General features: G+C 42.6%; 1 protein-coding gene across 3 annotated transcripts in view; it reads right to left on the bottom strand.

Moving 5' to 3' along the window:
* LRRC9 (leucine rich repeat containing 9) overlaps positions 1–17,995 on the bottom strand; it is a 584,298-nt gene that overhangs the window by 441,478 nt on the left and 124,825 nt on the right. For all 3 annotated transcript variants that reach the window (XM_033952892.1, XM_033952893.1, XM_033952894.1), the window contains exons 9-10: positions 14,154–14,309; positions 2,034–2,251 (exon numbers count right to left, since the gene is read on the bottom strand). In XM_033952892.1, coding sequence (XP_033808783.1) covers positions 2,034–2,251; positions 14,154–14,309 — 374 coding nt within the window. The remainder of the gene's footprint in view (positions 1–2,033; positions 2,252–14,153; positions 14,310–17,995) is intronic.

Below are 17,995 nucleotides of genomic sequence, written 5' to 3'. Positions count from 1 at the left end.
AACTTAACAGGAAATACAAAATAGGTATGGAGGGAGGAAGAAAAAGAACAGACTTACCCCCCTTCAGTAACCTATATACCTCTTAGGTATTTATATAAACCCCCCACTAAAGAAAGCTAGTAATTAGTCTTGTTTCCTTCCTTTAAGAAAAAGTTCTAATTGGGAAGGTTCCCAAAACACATAATCTTTATCTTGAAGATGCAAAATACATTTACAGGGATATTTTGTTGTATACATTCTTAATGTCATGAAGATGTTTTAAGATATGTATTTTACAGTGGCGAACCTAGCATATGTGACACCCGGGGCCCATCATTTTTTGGCACCCCCCCATCTGTATGAAAAACATGATTTTTAGTAACAAGCCACACTTCACACGAGTACCTAGGAAAAGGCAGCATCTTACATACTGCAGTGAGCAGTACAACATCAATACACCCACTGTAAAACTAAACAAGCCAGACTAGTACAGGCAGCTTTGGGTCCTTTGATGGGTCACATCTGCCTCTGAGGAAAGAGGAAGTTGCATCATCAAAAGCGGGCTATGACTCAGCAAAAGGCCCAAGGCTGCCTAAGTGAATCACTGCTGCAGGCAAGTACTGAGAGCTGCTGGGAAGAAGCCACTGTCAGAGGCTGGAAAACGTTGGAGCTCATTGGGCCCCCCATGATCTCGCTGGCCCTGCACAGACAGGCAGGAAATTTCTGCACACTGATCTCATCGGCCCAGCATGGACCGGCAATAAATTTCTGCACACTGATCTCATCAGCCCTTAATGGATCGACAGGAAATTTCTCCACACCGATCTCGCCGGCCCTGCACAGACCAGCAGGAAATTTCTGCGGACCGGCAGTTGAAGAACACTGACTTACAGTTTTGTTTTTCTTTTGGACATTGTCAATATTAGATTATTGCTATTACAATGCTATATTGAAAACCTATAAATGAGAAAAATGAAACTAATGTATTAGTCAATATCGGTAAATAAGTAAGATAAATTGATAATTGAGGCATGGATTGGCAGGAAATTTCTGCGCACCAATCTCACCGGCCTTGCATGGACTGGCAGAAAATTTCTGCAGTCTGACACCGGTCTGCGGACCGGCGGTTGAAGAACACTGATGTAAATGAGTCCAAACTTACAGTTTTGTTTTTCTTTTGGACATTTTCAATATTAGATTATTGTTATGACAATGCTATATTGAAAACCTATAAATGAGAAAATGAAACTAATGTATTAGTGTCAATATCGATAAATAAGTAAGATAAATTGATAAATGAGGCACAAAAGGCATTAGTATGCAATGCAAACATAAGAACTATTATCAAAACACTTAGGGCTCCTTTTATCAAGCCGTGCAAGCGGTTTAACATGCATAATATCGTGCATTAAACCACCGGCCGCGCTAGCCGCTAACGCCTGCCTTGAGCAGGCGGTAGTTTTTTGGCCAGCGCGGGGGTTAGCGCGTGATTAAAAGTCGCACGCGCTCACCCCGCTAGCATGGCTTGATAAAAGGAGCCCTTAAGCATATTTTAGTAATTTGTGTATTGTTGAATAATTTCCTAGAAATTGCAGTTAGATAAATAATATATTATACAAAATTTAAACCTAGTTATTTGATTTTCCACATGAAATTGTACCATTTTTTCACTAGTGCTTTTTAAAATTATGACATCTTCAAAATTGACACACCCTAATGTGCAGTGTCACGTATGTAAGCACCAATCATCAAGTGTTATAGAATAGGCTCAAAGTAGGCAGGTTCTTTGCACCTGAAATAGTTGGCCAATTGTAGAATTACCTTCCATTTGTCTGATGTAGCTTGACTAAAAGATTCTTTGAGATAATCCAATAAAGAAAGAATGATCTATACATTATTTCCTTATTTGTTCCTATACTTTTTGATGTAGTAACTATTCAGTAATAGTGTTACAAAGAGAGCCTCATCAAACAAATCATTACTGGATTCCATTAGAGACAATTCCACTGTATACAGTTTGGCATGATGATATTTTGACAGTTTACTTAACCTACCCATCTAGCTGCTTGGTCCAGAAAGTTATTCTTTCCTTCAGGGTTTGAAGCTTATGGCAAAACTGTTGCCCAATACTTAAATCTTCAGTTGCATCTTCAAGCTTTTTGCTGATTTCAGATGATCCTATTTCAGTGGTACGCTGATGACATCCATTGGCATTACATATCTTTCTCCGAATCTTGTCTGATACCTGTAATTTTGTCAACTCACGTTCTATCTGTTGAAAAAGATTAATTGAAATGGCAGCACTGAAACCTTATTAAGGTGCACTACTTCATTAGTTCACACTATACTGTTAACACATATTATTAGTAAACAGGCCCCACTATATGAAATGGAAATTGCAGTAAAGCACAATTACTTACCTGTAACAGGTGTTATCCACAGACAGCAAGCAGATATTCTCACAGATGTGTGACAGCAGTGGCATAGTAAGGGGGGAAGAGGGCAGTTCACCCCGGGCACTGTCTTGGTGAGGGTGCAGGCACCCATCCACCTCTCTGCCTCCCCCCCCCACTCTCTCCTGCCACACACACACTGCTCCCTTCCCCCATACCTTTGTAACATTCTTAGCAAGAGCAGCTACCCCAAACCTGCTGTCACACCAGTGTCGTTTCTTCCTCTGACTCCACTTCCTGGACCCACGCCTAAGAAGTGATGTCAGAGAAAGAGCCGATGCTGGCATGACAGCAGCTTTGTGGTTTCTGCTTGCACCAGGAATGTTACAGAAGTATAGGGGAAGGGAAGCGGCACGTGCGCAACAGGAAAGGACAAGGGTAAGGAGTGTGTGGAGGTGGGGAGAGGGGCAGAGAAGAGGGTGGGGGAGGGGCACCACCACCCCAGGCACTTCTCACCCTCGCTACGCCACTGAGTGACATAATTCATGGAGCCCGGTACAAACCATGTTAAAGTGTACTGTCTCTTTAAGCATTTAACAAAGCTTTGAGACTGCCCACACCATGTATGCGCGAGTGTCTTCCCACCCAATGTAGGCTCGTGAGGTTGTCAGTTCTATGCCCAAGTGAAGAAGCCAACTACGGGAGGTTCTATCAAGGAATCTCTTGTAAATACAGCCCTTTAAGGATGGAAAGGTGAACAAGTAGGCACTACGTGTACAAGTTGTGCCTGGAAATTCGAAATGATGGGATAGATAGATTGGGGATTAACCTGTTATGGTTTTGAAGCAAAGGCAAGCAAACTTAAAAATAACCCTTGCTTCCATGGGCAGCCAGTGTAGTTTTTGTAATATGGGCTTACATAGTCCGATTTCTTCAGACCGTAGATGAGACGGACTGCAGTATTCTGAAACGATTCTCAATCGTTTGATGGTTTTCTTAAAGGATCCAAAGTATATGATATTGCAATAGTCTAAAATACTCAAGATCAAAAATTGAACCAGCAGTCGAAAAGAGAAGAAATCAAAATAGTGTTTAATGGTACGAAGTTTCCATAAAGTGAAAAAAACATTTTTTTAACCTGAGAGTTAGTGTGATCTTCAAAAGTCAAGCTTCAGTGCAAGATTTCTGGGTCATAGACTGTAAAGTATTGTACTACGTTGCAATTGCTGAAGCTGCCAAGCTCACTCCAGCCTATTCAACCATCCTGTTTGCAGGATATCTACCATAAAGTCTGTCCAGTAACATCCTCATGTTTCAAGTTAGTGGAGTTCCCATTGATGCCCCCTCCCAGCCCATCCTACACTAAATCACCACATATGGGACACAGACTATGTAAGTCTGTCCAATACCGGCCTTAGTTCTTTAATTTACATCCTTCATTTTCTAATTAGAGATCCTCTATGTTTATCCCACTCTTTTTTTGATTCCATCACCGTTTTCCTCTCCATCACTTACCTCAGGTGGGCATTCTAGGCATCTACCACCCTCTACATGAAAAATAATTTCCTAACATTATTCCTGAGTCTTCCTCCCTGCAAACACAAATTATGTCCTCTAGTTCTACCATTTTCTCTTCTCTGGAAAAGATCTGGCTCTATATTAATACCTTTCAAGTATTTAAAAGTCTGTATCTTATGTTCCCTATCTCTCCTCTCCTCCAGAGTATACATATTTAGGTTTTCAAGTATCTTCTCATACTTCTTTTGGTTCAAACCCCTTACCATTTTTGTGGCCCTCTTCTGGACTGCTTTAAGTCTTTTTATATCCTTCACCAGATATGACCTTCAAAACTGAACACAATACTCCAAGTGTGGCCTCACCAATGACCTATATAAGGGCATCAACACCTCCCTTCATCTGCTGGTTATTCCTCTTTCTATACAGCCTAGCATCCTTCTGGCTACAGCCACCACCTTAACACACTGTTTAGATGTGTTTAGATCCTCAGATACAACCACCCCAAGGTCCCTCTCTCCGTCAGTGCTTATCAGCCTCACATATGGTTCCCTTGGATTTCTACCCCCTAAATGCATCACTCTGCACTTCTTCACATTGAATTTTAGTTGCCACCATTGAATTTTAGATACCAGACGTTACACCATTCTTCTAACTTTTGCTGATCCTTTTTCATGTTTTCCACTCCCTCCGGGGTGTCCACTCTGGTACAAATCTTTGTATCATCCGCAAAAAGGCCAACCTTACCTTCTATCCCTTCAGCAATGTCGCTCACAAACATATTAAACAGAATCGGTCCCAGCACCGATCTCCGAGGCACTCCACTACTCACCTTTCCCTCCTCCGAGTGAATTCCATTAACCACCACCCTCTGGTATCTGTTCATCAACCAGCTTCTAATCCAGTTCAAGACTTTGGGCCCTAACTTCAGCCCATGGAGTTTGTTTAAGAGCCTCCTATGAGGAACCGTGTCAAAGGCTTTGCTGAAATCTAAGTAAATTACATCTAGCGCACATCCTTGATCCAATTCTCTGGCTACCAAGTCAAAGAATTCAATCAGATTTGTTTGGCATAATTTATCTTTAGTAAATCCATGTTGCCATGGATCTTGTAATCCATTATATTTTAAGAATTACACTATCCTTTCCTTCAGCAAAGTTTCCATTATTTTTCCAATAACCGAAGTGAGGTTTACCGGTCTGTAATTTCCCACTTCATCTCTGCAATCACTTTTGAGAAGAGAGACCACATCCGCTCTTCTCCAGTCCCGCGGAATCTCTCCCGTCTCTGAAGATATATTGAACAAATCTTTAAGAGGACGCGCCAGAACCTCTCGGAGCTCCCTCAATATCCTGGGATGGATCCCGTACGGTTCCATAGCTTTATCCACCTTCAATTTTTCAAGTTGTTCACAAACGCTTTCTTCTGTGAACGGTGCAGTATCCATTCCATTCTCAGGTGTAACTTTGCTGACCAATCGCAGACCTTCTCCATGTTTTTCTTCTGTGAACACCAAACAGAAGTATTTGTTTAGCACATTTGCTTTTTCCTCATCACTCTCCACATAGCAGTTTGTACCTTCTTTCAGTCTCGTAATTCCATATTTTGTTTTCCTCCTTTCACTAATATACCTGAAATTTTTTTGCCAGATATATCTCTCTCTGGACTTCTTTCAGTTTCATTTGATATTCTTTTCTGTACTCCTCTTCTTGAGTTTTTTTTATATTTCACAAATGCCAATTCTTTTACCTTTATTTTTTTCGCCATATTGGTTTCCTTTTTCTCTTATTTTTATTTATTTTCTTCACATAAAGGTCAGTAGCTCTTTTTATTGCACCTTCCAACTTGGACCACTGTTTTTCTACTTCCCTAATGTTTTCCCATCCAATCATCTCTTTCTTCAGGTACTCCCCCATGCTGCTAAAGTCTGCATGTTTGAAATCCAGGTCTTTGAGTTTTGTGTGGCTATCTTCCACTTTAGCTGCTATATCGAACCAAACCATATGATGATTGCTACTTCCTAGGTGGGCCCTCACTCATACATTAGAGACACTTTCACAATTTGTGAGCACCAGATCCAGTATCACTTTGTCCCTCGTGGGTTCCATTACCATTTGTCTGAGCAGAGCTCCTTGAAAGGCATCCATGATCTATCTCCCTACTTCTTTCCGATTCCACAGACAGAACTTTCCAGTCCACATCTGGCAGGTTGAAATCACCCAGTAATAGCACCTCCCCTTTCTTTCCCAACTTTTGTATATCTGTAATCAGATCCTTGTCAATTTGCTGCAATTGAGTTGGAGGTCTGTAGACACCACCCAAGTGGATAGAAGTTCCATCTTCTCTTTTCAAAACAATCCATAACGCTTCTTCCTTTCCCCAGGTGCCCTGCATTTCAGTCACTTGGATATCTGTCTTTACATAAAGAACTACTCCTCCACCTTTTCTACCAACTCTGCCCTTCCTGAAGAGAATATAGCCTGGTATGTTGGCATCGTATCCATGGGGTTCACTGAACCATGTCTCAGTGATAGCAACAATATCCAAGTCTGCCTCTAACATCAGGGCTTGCAGATCCTGTTTTTTGTTACTTAAACCTCAGGCATTTGTGGTCATTGCTTTCCAGCTACTATTCCTCAACAATCTCATTTTTTGTCTAGTTTTTAATTTCAGCTCAAGAATTTAGGATGGGTGCATAGGACTACCTTAACATGGTTGAATACCGTAAAAAGTGGGTCTCACACCAATATCTGAAGCTCACTCATGCGACATGCAGAAGTGCTGGAAATTAAGAATATCATTGTCAAAGTGAGATATTTAAAATGAGCAGAAGACATTGGTTCAAATGGAGGCTACATCCAGCTAGTGAAAACAATAGTAAGATCTCAAACCACCGAAGGCAGTTTAAAAGTTGGTTTGATATTGAAAAGGCCTGCCATAAAATCTGGAAACAAGAGGATGCGCAGCCAGAGATTTATTGTTGACCTGAACTTGGAAAGCACTGATAGTACTCAGGTGGAATCTGACTGAAGTGGTGTTAAAACCTGAGCTGGATAAGTGAAGAAGATATTCCAACACTGAAGATATGGAGGAGGATGAAACATCAAGATGCTGAAGATCACACCATGTTGAAAACCATGTCCACCTCTGTTGGTAGCACTGCCGCGTGGAAGGTTTTCTGGATGCAGCTAAAATGCCAGGATCAGAGAGATCAGCATCTGTTGAGGTCAAGCTGAAAGGTAGCAATCTGAGGGATAAGAGACCGAAAGATCTGATCTGCAGGATTATTGGATCTTTGACTGTAAGCTAAAGTAGAAAGGAGAACCACGGTTGTCTAGGCCACCAAGGAGCTACGAGGATCATGGTGGCTGAATCTTGAGTGAGCGGGATCAGCATTTTAAGTACAAGAGGAACTGGAGGAAATGGATATAGGAACTTGTCCCTCAATATCATTCAGAAGAAAAGCATCTGCCTCTAGACAATGATGGAACAGAATTGAGGCAGTTTGTGATTGTGGGGGGACATAAATAGGTCTAACCAAGAAGTTCCCCATTGAGAAAATACCTGATGTAAGACCTTAGAGTGGAGTGTCCACTCGTGGAGCCGAAGCTATCTGCCGAGCTTATCGGCAAGTATATTTTGTGCTCCTTGAACATAGACAGCTTTGAAGAAAATGTTTCGTGCAATTGCCCAATTTTCAAATCTCCTCAGCTTCATGACAGAGAGCCAGAGATTCCATCCCTCCTTGATTCTCTATGTAATACCTTGCAACTTGATTGTCGGTGCGAACAAGGGGGACAGGACTGGATATACTGCTGAAAAGTCTTTAGAGCATTCTGAATCGCTCCAAGTTCCAAGTGAGTTGAGCAGACTAGTGACCTGTGTTCTGAGACCAGCCAGGAAAGCTCCCCAAGCATATATGGATGAGTCTGTGGTCAAAACTTTCTGATGTGGAGGTATTTGAAATAGCAGCCATTTGGAAAGATTTGATGAATTTATCCACCATTGAAGAGACTGAGGATGTGACTGCAATCTTCTGAAAGAATGGATCAAGAACTTGAGACCATTGAGACACCAGGGACCACTGAACTGTTCTGAGATGATCATGAAGGGGGTAATATGCACTGTAGATGCCAGGTGACCTAATAAGATCATCACTGGACTGACTGATATGGATTATAGATGATAGACTTGCAAAAGGGAACTTTGCTGAGTCTTTGCTGAGATAGGAACGTCCTGAGTCGAATCGTGTCAAGCAGGGTCCCTATGAAGTACAGTGGTTGAGAGGGATTTCGAAAAGCTGACTTCAAACTCTAAATGTTGACTGTAGTGCTGTGAGTTGTTAAAGTTCCTGGCAATACTACCCGGCAATTAATAAACTCCCTTGGGAAAGAGACCAGGCTGAAGGGCAAAACTCTGCATTGAAAATGTGGAAGGTTTATCTGTAACTGCAGTTAAAGATCTAAGAGGTAAGGTGGATGCAGACCGTTCATCTAGAATCCCTGATGATTCTGAGAAGGGAATACTGCCCCTATGGCATGTAATAATAATAATAATAACAACAGTTTATATACCACAGGACCGTGAAGTTCTATGCGGTTTACAATGATTAAGAAATGTTACAGATTAAGTAGAACTAACAGAGTTAAAGTTTAGCGGTCAGTTATTGTGGGGAGAGATTGTGTAGTGCAGCTGCCTACTTACTTTAGGAACAGATATGTTTTTAGGTGTTTCCTAAATTCCCCATAAGTATTCACAAGCATGAGTAATTGTTTCAGATCTTTATCCCATAATGCTGCCTGATATGAGAAGAGATGTTGAAGATGTCTTTTAAATTTACATCCTCTGATTGGTGGGGAAACAAAATTCAAGTTTGAGCTTCTCATGTGTTGATTGGTTGAGAAAGAGAAAAGGTCAGTTATATATCTGGGGGCTAGGCCGAAAAGTACCTTAAAGTAGAAACATCCAAACTTAAACTTCACACATGCCTCCACGGGCAGCCAATGCAGGAGTCGGTAGGAAGGAGCTACATGATCGAACTTCTTCAGCCCCAAAATCAGCCTGACCGCCTCATTTTGCACCAGGTGTAGTTGCTGCAAGTTCTTCTGGGTAATTGCCAGATAGGCGATATTACAATAGTCAAATTGGCTTAGTATAAGGGATTGTACCATAATTCTGAATGATGAAGCATCAAAATATGCTCTAATGGACCGAAGCTTCCAGAGAGTAAAAAAAACCCTTTCTGACCAGAGTCCACCTGGTCTTTCATGGTTAGGCCCTGGTCTAGTATTACTCCCAATACCTTCATAGCAGATTGGATAGGGTAACTAAGTTTGTTGATGCGCAGCGACGTTTTAGTGTCAAGTGGGTGTGGAAAGGCTACGAAGAATTTTGTTTTTTCTGAGTTAAGCTTCAGTCTAAATTCAGTCATCCATTGTTCCATCACATTTAGTACTTCTGTTGCCATAGGAGTGACTTCAGAGAGAGAGGTAGTGAATGGGATAATGATCGTGAAGTCGTCTGTGTAACTGAAAAATGTTATCCCTACTTGGGACAATTGCGCACCTAGTGATGACATGTAAACATTGAAAAGCAATGGGGACCCCTGTGGAACGAAACACAGCCAGCATTTGTGAAAGGAGAAGGGCATCTGCAGAGGGTTGACGAGGTCTCATTTTAAAATGAGGTATAGTGATGAAATAAAGCAGTATATGTCGTTGATAACTTTAAGAATCCACAGGTGTCATCAGAAATTAAAGTTGTAGACACCTCAGACTGATTGAGGAAAAGTCAGAGAAAAGAGTTTTGCTTTTCAGAGGCACATGAAAAAAGGCTGTTGGTTTTGCTAATTTTGTGGCAGCAGCCAGGATGTAAAAGTATATCACCCCTGATATGAACAGGAAGTAAACTTTGTGCTATTCAAAGCATTCCAAGGCCTTTCATATTGTGATAAGATGTGCATGGTTGCCACAATGGTACGAGAGATTGTTAGCTATACTAGGCATCTCATAGTCCCCGACACTGCAGAAGGTCTAGATGACCTCTTGAAAGCATCATAGGCTGAACTTGATATATATCTGCCTTCTAGAAGGTGCTCTGAAGGAATATACTGATCAAAGTCAGGCAATTTCCTTATCATTTGCTTTAGACAAATAGTGTAAGAAAAGATTCTGGTCACCAGCAAAGAATTTAGATAAAAGCAATGTCCAAATTTGACCAAAGCACAGCCTTGATGTCCTAGAGGCACTGAGGAAAAAACTGACGAACTAGAATATTTGTTAAGGGTTGATTCCAGCAGTAACAAGTGATGTGGACCATCAGACCCTGGATAAGAATGAGTCCAGTGTTCTCGGAGCAACCATGATACGTAAACTTAGAAACATTATGGCAGATAAAGGCCAAATGGTCCATCTAGTCTGCCCATCCGCAGTAACCATTATCTATCTCTCTCTCTCTCCGAGAGATCCCACGTGCCTATCCCAGGCCCTTTTGAATTCAGACATAGTCTCTGTCCCCCCATCTCTTCTGTGAGACTGTTCCATGCATCTACCACCCTTTCTGTAAAAAAATATTTCCTTAGATTACTCCGGAGCTTATCACCTCTTAATTTCATCCAATGCCCTCTAATTGTAGAGTTTTCTTTCAAATGAAAGAGACACGACTCATGCGCATTTACATTACATAGGTATTTAAACGTCTCTATCATATCTCCCCTCTCCCGCCTTTCCTCCAAAGTAAACAGATTGAGATGATCAAGGACGGCATTTGCGAGCAAATCGAGAGGAATGGCCTACTGAGAACATGCCAGCACGGATTCTGTAAGGGAAGGTCGTGCCTAACGAACCTTCTGTACTTCTTTGAGGGAATAAGCAGTCGGGTGGACAATGGGGAACCCATAGACATCATTTACCTCGATTTTCAAAAGGCTTTCGACAAGGTGCCACATGAAAGGCTGCTTAGGAAGCTGTGGAACCACGGGGTGGGAGGGGATGTGCACAGATGGATCAAGCACTGGTTGTCGGGTAGACTGCAGAGGGTCGGAGTGAAGGGCCAATATTCTGACTGGCGGGGAGTCACAAGCGGTGTGCCACAGGGATCGGTGCTGGGGCTGTTACTCTTCAACATATTTATCAATGACCTGGAAAAAGAGGCAACGTGCGAGGTTATAAAATTTGCAGACGATACCAAACTGTGCGGCAGAGTTAGGTCCAGGGAGGAGTGTGAGGACCTGCAAAGGGACCTGGACAAGCTGGAAGAATGGGCAAACAAATGGCAAATGTGCTTTAAATGGAAAAATGCAAAGTCATGCATATAGGGAAAAAGAACCCGTTGTTCAACTACAAATTGGGGGGGGGGGCATTGTTGGGAGACAGCAGACTTGAGAGAGACTTGGGTGTGCTGGTGGATGCATCACTGAAGCCATCTGCACAGTGCGCAGCAGCCTCGAAAAAAGCCAACAGGATGCTGGGCATCATAAAGAGGGGCATAACAACCAGGACGCGGGAAGTCATCATGCCATTGTATCGAGCGATGGTGCGTCCACATCTGGAATACTGCGTTCAGTATTGGTCGCCGCACCTCAAGAGGGACATGGCGGTACTTGAGAGAGTCCAAAGGAGAGCAACGAAACTGGTAAAAGGGCTGGAACACTGCCCATACGCCGAGAGGTTGTATAGGCTGGGGCTCTTCTCTCTGGAAAAAAGGAGGCTCAGGGGAGATATGATAGAGACCTTCAAGATCATGAGGGGCATAGAGAGGGTGGATAGGGACAGATTCTTCAGATTGAAGGGGACAACAAGTACGAGGGGGCATTCGGAGAAACTGAAGGGAGATAGGTTCAAAACAAATGCAAGGAAGTTTTTTTTCACCCAAAGGGTCGTGGACATTTGGAATGCGCTACCGGAGGAAGTGATCAGGCAGAGTACGGTACAGGGATTCAAACAGGGATTGGACGGATTCCTGAGGGATAAAGGGATCGTGGGATACTGAGGGAGGAGCTGGGATGTAACACAAGTATAGAAAGCTAACCAGGTAATAAGTATAGAAACCCAACCAGGTCGTGCATGTGCAAGACCGGAGGGTTAGGACTTCGATGGGAAGATAGGACTTCAATGAGAAACCAAGGTGGCAAGGGAGCCCCTTCTGGTGATTCAGACAGGTCATGACCTGTTTGGGCCGCCGCGGGAGCGGACTGCCGGGCAGGATGGACCTATGGTCTGACCCGGCGGAGGCACTGCTTTTGTTCTTATGTTTAGATCTTTAAGTTTGTCCCCATAAGCCTTATGATGAAGACCACATAGCATTTTAGTAGCCTTCCTCTGGACCGACTCCATCCTTTTTATATATTTTTGAAGGTGTGGCCTCCAGAATTGTACACAATATTCTAAATGAGGTCTCACCAGAGTCTTATACAGAGGCATCAATACCTCCTTTTTCCTACTGGCCATATCTCTCCCTATGCAACCTAGCATCCTTCTAGCTTTTGCCATCACCTTTTCAACCTGTTTGGCCACCTTAAGATCATCACATACAATCACACCCAAGTCCCACTCTTCTGTTATGCACATAAGTTCTTCACCCACTAAACTGTACAGTTCCTTCGGGTTTTTGCAGCCCAAATGTATGACCTTGCATTTCTTAGAATTAAATTTTAGTTACCAAATTTTAGACTATTCTTCAAGCTTCACCAGGTCTTTCTTCATGTTATTCACACCATCCAGCGTGTCTACTCTAGTGAAGATTTTGGTATCATCTGCAAAGAGGCAAATCTTACCCGACAACCCTTCGGCAATATAATTTATAAAAATGTTAAAAAGAACAGGCTTAAGAACAGAACCTTGAGGCACACCACTGGTAACATCCCTTTCCTCAGAGTGATCTCCATTGATCACTACCCTCTGTCGCCTTCCACTCAACCAGTTCTTGACCCAGCCTGTCATTTTGGGACCCATCCCAAGGGCACTAAGTTTATTTATTAGAAGTCTGTGTGGAACACTGTCAAAGGCTTTGCTAAAATCTAAATACACCAAGACAGGAGATTGATTCTGGACCTCAAGACGGTCAATGTGATGCTGAAAGTGCCTCGCTTCTGCATGGAGACAGTGCGTTTAGTGATAGCATCAGTGGCGCCAAGGGAGTTCCTAGCCTCCCTGGATGGAGGCTTATCTTCATATTCCCATTTTCCCTGAACACCGGAAGTATCTATGGTTCCATGTCTTGAGGCAACATTTTCAGTTTGCGGCAATGCCCTTTGGATTGGCGACGGCATCTTTGCACTCTGTGGGTCCTGGTTCATCCGTATCCGACAACTGGTTGATCAGGGCTCCCTCGCTGTCCAAGGGGGCGTCAAGCTGTTCATCAGTTGGTAAAGTTGCTGCAGCAAGTGAGATGGGTGATCAATTTCAGAAAGAGTCATCTCGAACCGATGCAGGATCTGGAATACCTGGATGCTCATACCTAGATTCTATACAGTTGTCCTTTAAATAGCCAAAAGATAAATGTTTTAATTTCAGTGGGATCTGTAGCATTCTGAGCTGAAACAGAGTAAAATGTTTTACGGAGAAAGGAGAAATTCTAGTGGAAAAGAAGTTCCAGGAGATCATACTGTATTACTAAAGAAATGATAACTCAGGAACAACATCAGCAGATACTTCTTCATATTAAACACAATATATGCATACAAAGATCTTCAGATGGAATGGTGGAGGCAAAAACAGTAACAAAATTCAAGAAAACATAAGATAACATAGATCATCTGTGTATGTCAAATTTAGGATAAATATACTGTATTGTAAATATGGCAAATTGTAATCTATTTTGTCTATATATTATGTATGTTAACCTTTAACCCATTTGTCTACAAATTATGTATGTTAACCTGTAACCCATTCTGAGCTCGTTGGGGAGAATGGGATATAAAACAAAATAAATAAGGAGAATCCTTGGCTAAAAAATGAAGACAAATACAAAACAGATAAAATTTTTAAAAAGTTTTAAAGCTAATTTATTGTACTTTAAGGGCCCCTTTTACAAAGCCATGGTAATGATGCTGCTGTGGTAAATGCACTGGAACCCATAGGAGTTGAATGGGCTTTGGCACATTTACTGCAGCAGCATCGCTACCACAGATTTGAAAAAAGGCTCCTAAGTTAGTAGTTATACATCAAATCATACATCTGGCAAAATATCTCAACAAGAATAATTCCCATTTCATGTCTGAAAAATTAACCGCAAACATATCAAATTCTTGAAAATATTGGCACTCACATGTTTTGCAGTAAAAGTGAGGATTTTTATACACTTTTCTGGCACTTTTAGTAATTTGCACTTTTCTTCTTTGAGTTTTTCAAGCATCTCATTTAGCTGTCTATAAACTGTCTTCACACGCATGTTGTAATACATTATTTTTTTCATTACTGTAGACTGGCAATAATATAAGAGGAACCCATTAGGTGAGTAATTTTAAATATAATGTACAATGCTAATAATGCATTATTTTCATATTATTATCAACAATAAGAAATATTTAAATGTTATATATCAAACTATTAAATCTACTACAGTTATACTTTGTGGATTAAATTTTTGTGGCAGTATTGAAAATACTTATGTCAATACACAACTATACTATTTTAAATTATAAAAAGAAGGCTATTTACCTATAGCAGGGGTTCTCCATGGAGAGCAGAATAAATCCTATATAATAATACCCTTAGCACGCATGCGCACTTCTTCGTGGCTCCGTGCATCTGTAGCTCCATGGCCGGCAGAGAAATTGTAAAGCATGAGGTGCATGTGCACATTCGGCGCGTGCGCGCATGACGATTTGCTTTGAGTGGTGGTTTAACCTAATCCAGCAGCTGGCTGCCCTTCCCAACACAACACGTGATAAAAAAAAGGTAGGATGGGGCACGATAATTGACAGGGGGAGAGATTGAAAGAAAAAAAAAACAAAAACAGACGGGACATTGACAGACTGAAACACTGAAAGACAGGTAGGTGGGAGTAAAAAACACACACAGAAGGACAGGGGGCCAGGGAGAAAGATTGAAAGAAAAATAAACAGACGGGACATTGACAGACTGACAGAAATAGAGACACACACATTGAAAGACGGCTAGGTGGGAGTGAAAGACACACACAGGACAGGGGGCCAGGGAGAGAGATTGAAAGAAAAAAAACAAACCAGACAGTGGACAAGGAGAGACACACAGAAAAAAAGACAGACAGACAGTGACTAAGGAGAGAGACAGCAAAAATAGAAAGACAGACAGACAGCGGCCAAGGAGAGAGAGAGACAGACAGAAAGAGAGACAGACAGACAGAAAGCGGCCAAGGAGAGAGAGAGAAAGAAAGAAAGACAGACATACTTCCCAAAGGAAGTAATTGCAGAATCCACTGTTCTAGGATTTAAGGATAAACTAGATGCACATCTCCTTAAGAGTGGCATAGAGTGATACGGGTAAGGGTAAGTTAAATGCACATCTCCCTTGAGAAGCATACGGTGATATGGGGACTAAAACTAGGCCAGGGTACACCTGGTGGGGCCTCCGCGTGTGCGGATCACCGGACTTGATGGACCCAGGGTCTGATCCGGAGATGGCAATTCTTATGTTCACATCTATTCTAGCACCCGTAAATGTAACAGGCTTAAAGACTAGTATTCTTATATTTGGGTGGCATCTGATGGAGCCCAAGCATGAACGCTCACCAGCTCTTAGACTATAATGTTTTGGGACATTGCTCCACACATGCATTTGCCTTCCTCTCTGCTGCTGAAGATGGCAGATAAAGACCTGAATGGTCTAGTCCAGGGGTAGGCAATTCCAGTCCTTGAGAGCCGGAGCCAGGTCAGGTTTTCAGGATATCCACAATAAATATGCATGAGATAGATTTGCATCTCAAGGAGGCAGTGCATGCAAATCCATCTCATACATATTCATTGTGGATATCCTGAAAATAGAGAATGACGGGGAAAAAATCTGTCCCCGTCACTGCACCGTCCCCGGCCTACCATCCTCTGCACCGCCCCGTCACCGCCGTTCCCTTCACCGCCCCGTCACCATCACCGCCATCCCTTTCACCGCCCCGTCACCGCCACTACCATCCCATTCACCGCCCCGTCACCGTCCCCGTCTAGCACCCATCTTCTTCCCTCCGCTCCCCCATAGTCTGGCATCTGTCTTCTTCCCTTCCAGCGTCTTCTCCCCACTCTGCCTTCCACATTTCCTTTCAGGGTCTGTTCCTCTCTACCCTCTTTCAATGTCTGTTCTATTCCTTTCCACCATCACCCTTCCCTCCCTCCTTTACCATCTGTTCCTTTCTACCACCCTTCTTTCATATCTTCTATCAGTCCCCCCACCATCACTAGCAGTCTCTCTTCTTCCTTACCATGAGCAAATAGAACTTCTGAAAATTGTATTGCTGAGGCATTATTTCTAGTACGCCTTTATTTCCAGATGGATAATGACATCAATTTTATAATTCTTACTGTCTGCTCTGATTTCATTCACAATATGGTTTGTGTTTTGTACCTGAGGATTCCATGAGGCATTTAACCTTTTCCTGTCTCTTCTGTGATTTCAAGTTGATTCCTTCAATAATGGAGTCTCAAGGCAGTAGCAGTTTTCTATTTTGGGCTCTTTTGACATTGTTTAAGGGATTTCTTGTACATTTGGTGCTGGTCTTCTTTGATGAGGTCACTTCAGAATCTATTTCCAAGGAAAAGAAACTTTTTCCCTTTCACCCCCTCCCTCCTTGTGTGAGCTGGAACACGCGGTCCCCGCAAGCAAGTAATTTTATATCATTTTCATTCTATTCATTCATAGAAATTAAAGTCTAGATAATGCCAGTCATATAACAAAACATGATTTTACAAAAATAATTCCCTGCACAGTCAAGCCTGCAAGGATTACTAGATGTCTTTCAGCAGCTCCCCTCCCTCCCTCCCTCCCCCTTACCTTTGTGGCCAAGTCAAAATGATCTACCAACAATAAAATTTTAAAAACACAAAGCACGCTGTACGCAGAGAAAATGTTAATTATCATTTATATTCCGCGGGTTTTCAAAGAGGTCAAGGCAGATGACTTTATGCAATGTCACCTCAGTAAAAACTATACAAAAATAGACAAATATTCCCCCTCCCTTTTTACTAAACTGCGATAGCGGTTTTTAGCGCAGGGAGCTGCGCTGAATGCCCCACGCTGCTCTCGACGCTCATAGGCTCCCTGCGCTAAAAACCGCTATTGCGTTTTAGTAAAAGGGGGCCATAGTGCAAAATATAGACAGCAGATATAAATTCTCAAAAAGGACACATTTTGATCACTAAGTTGAAAATAAAATCATTTTTCCTACCTTTTTGTCTGGTGATTTCATGAGTCTCTGGTCCTTCTTCTGGTTCTTCTTTCTTTCTTCTCCTGCCCTCCCCCCTCTTTCTTTCTCTCTCCCCCTGGCTCCCCTCTTTATTTCTGCCTTTCTTTCTCTCTCCCCCTGGCCCCCCTCTTTATTTCTGCCTTTTTCTCTCTCCCCCTGGCCTCCCTCTTTATTTCTCTCTCCCCCTGGCCCTCCTCTTTCTTTCTGCCTTTCTTTCTCTACCCCTTGACCCCCTCTTTATTCCTGCCTTTCTTTATCTCTCCCTCTGTCCCCCCTCTTTATTTCTGTTTTTCTTTCTCTCTTCCCCTGGCCTCCCTCTTTATTTCTCTCTCTCCCTGGCCCTCCTCTTTCTTTCTGCCTTTCTTTCTCTCCCTCTTGACCCCCTCTTTATTTCTGCCTTTCTTTCTCTCTCCCCTTGGTCCCCCTCTTTCTTTCTGCCTTTCTTTCTCTCTCCCTCTGGCCCCTTCTTTATTTTTTCCTTTCTTTCTCTCTCCCCCTAGCCCCCACAAAGCCATCGTGCCAGTTTCTCCACTTCCACGATTCTTTCCCTACCCTCACCCCCAAGCCAGCAGCCGATTTCTCCCTGCTCCTTCCCCGATGTCCTGATGTCCTGAACTTCATCAGGCAGCAGCAGCATTCACAATTCACTGCTGTTGCCCGCTTCAGGCCTTCCTCTCTGTCGGGTCCTGTCTTCATGAAAACAGGAAGTAGGCAGGACCCGGCAGAGAACAAGGCCT

This window comes from Geotrypetes seraphini, chromosome 7, assembly GCF_902459505.1.
Source record: "Geotrypetes seraphini chromosome 7, aGeoSer1.1, whole genome shotgun sequence".
In the NCBI taxonomy this organism is placed as follows: Eukaryota; Metazoa; Chordata; class Amphibia; order Gymnophiona; family Dermophiidae; genus Geotrypetes; species Geotrypetes seraphini.
The sequence above is the reverse complement of the archived record's forward strand: the minus strand, read 5'-3'. Positions and strand labels throughout refer to the sequence as shown.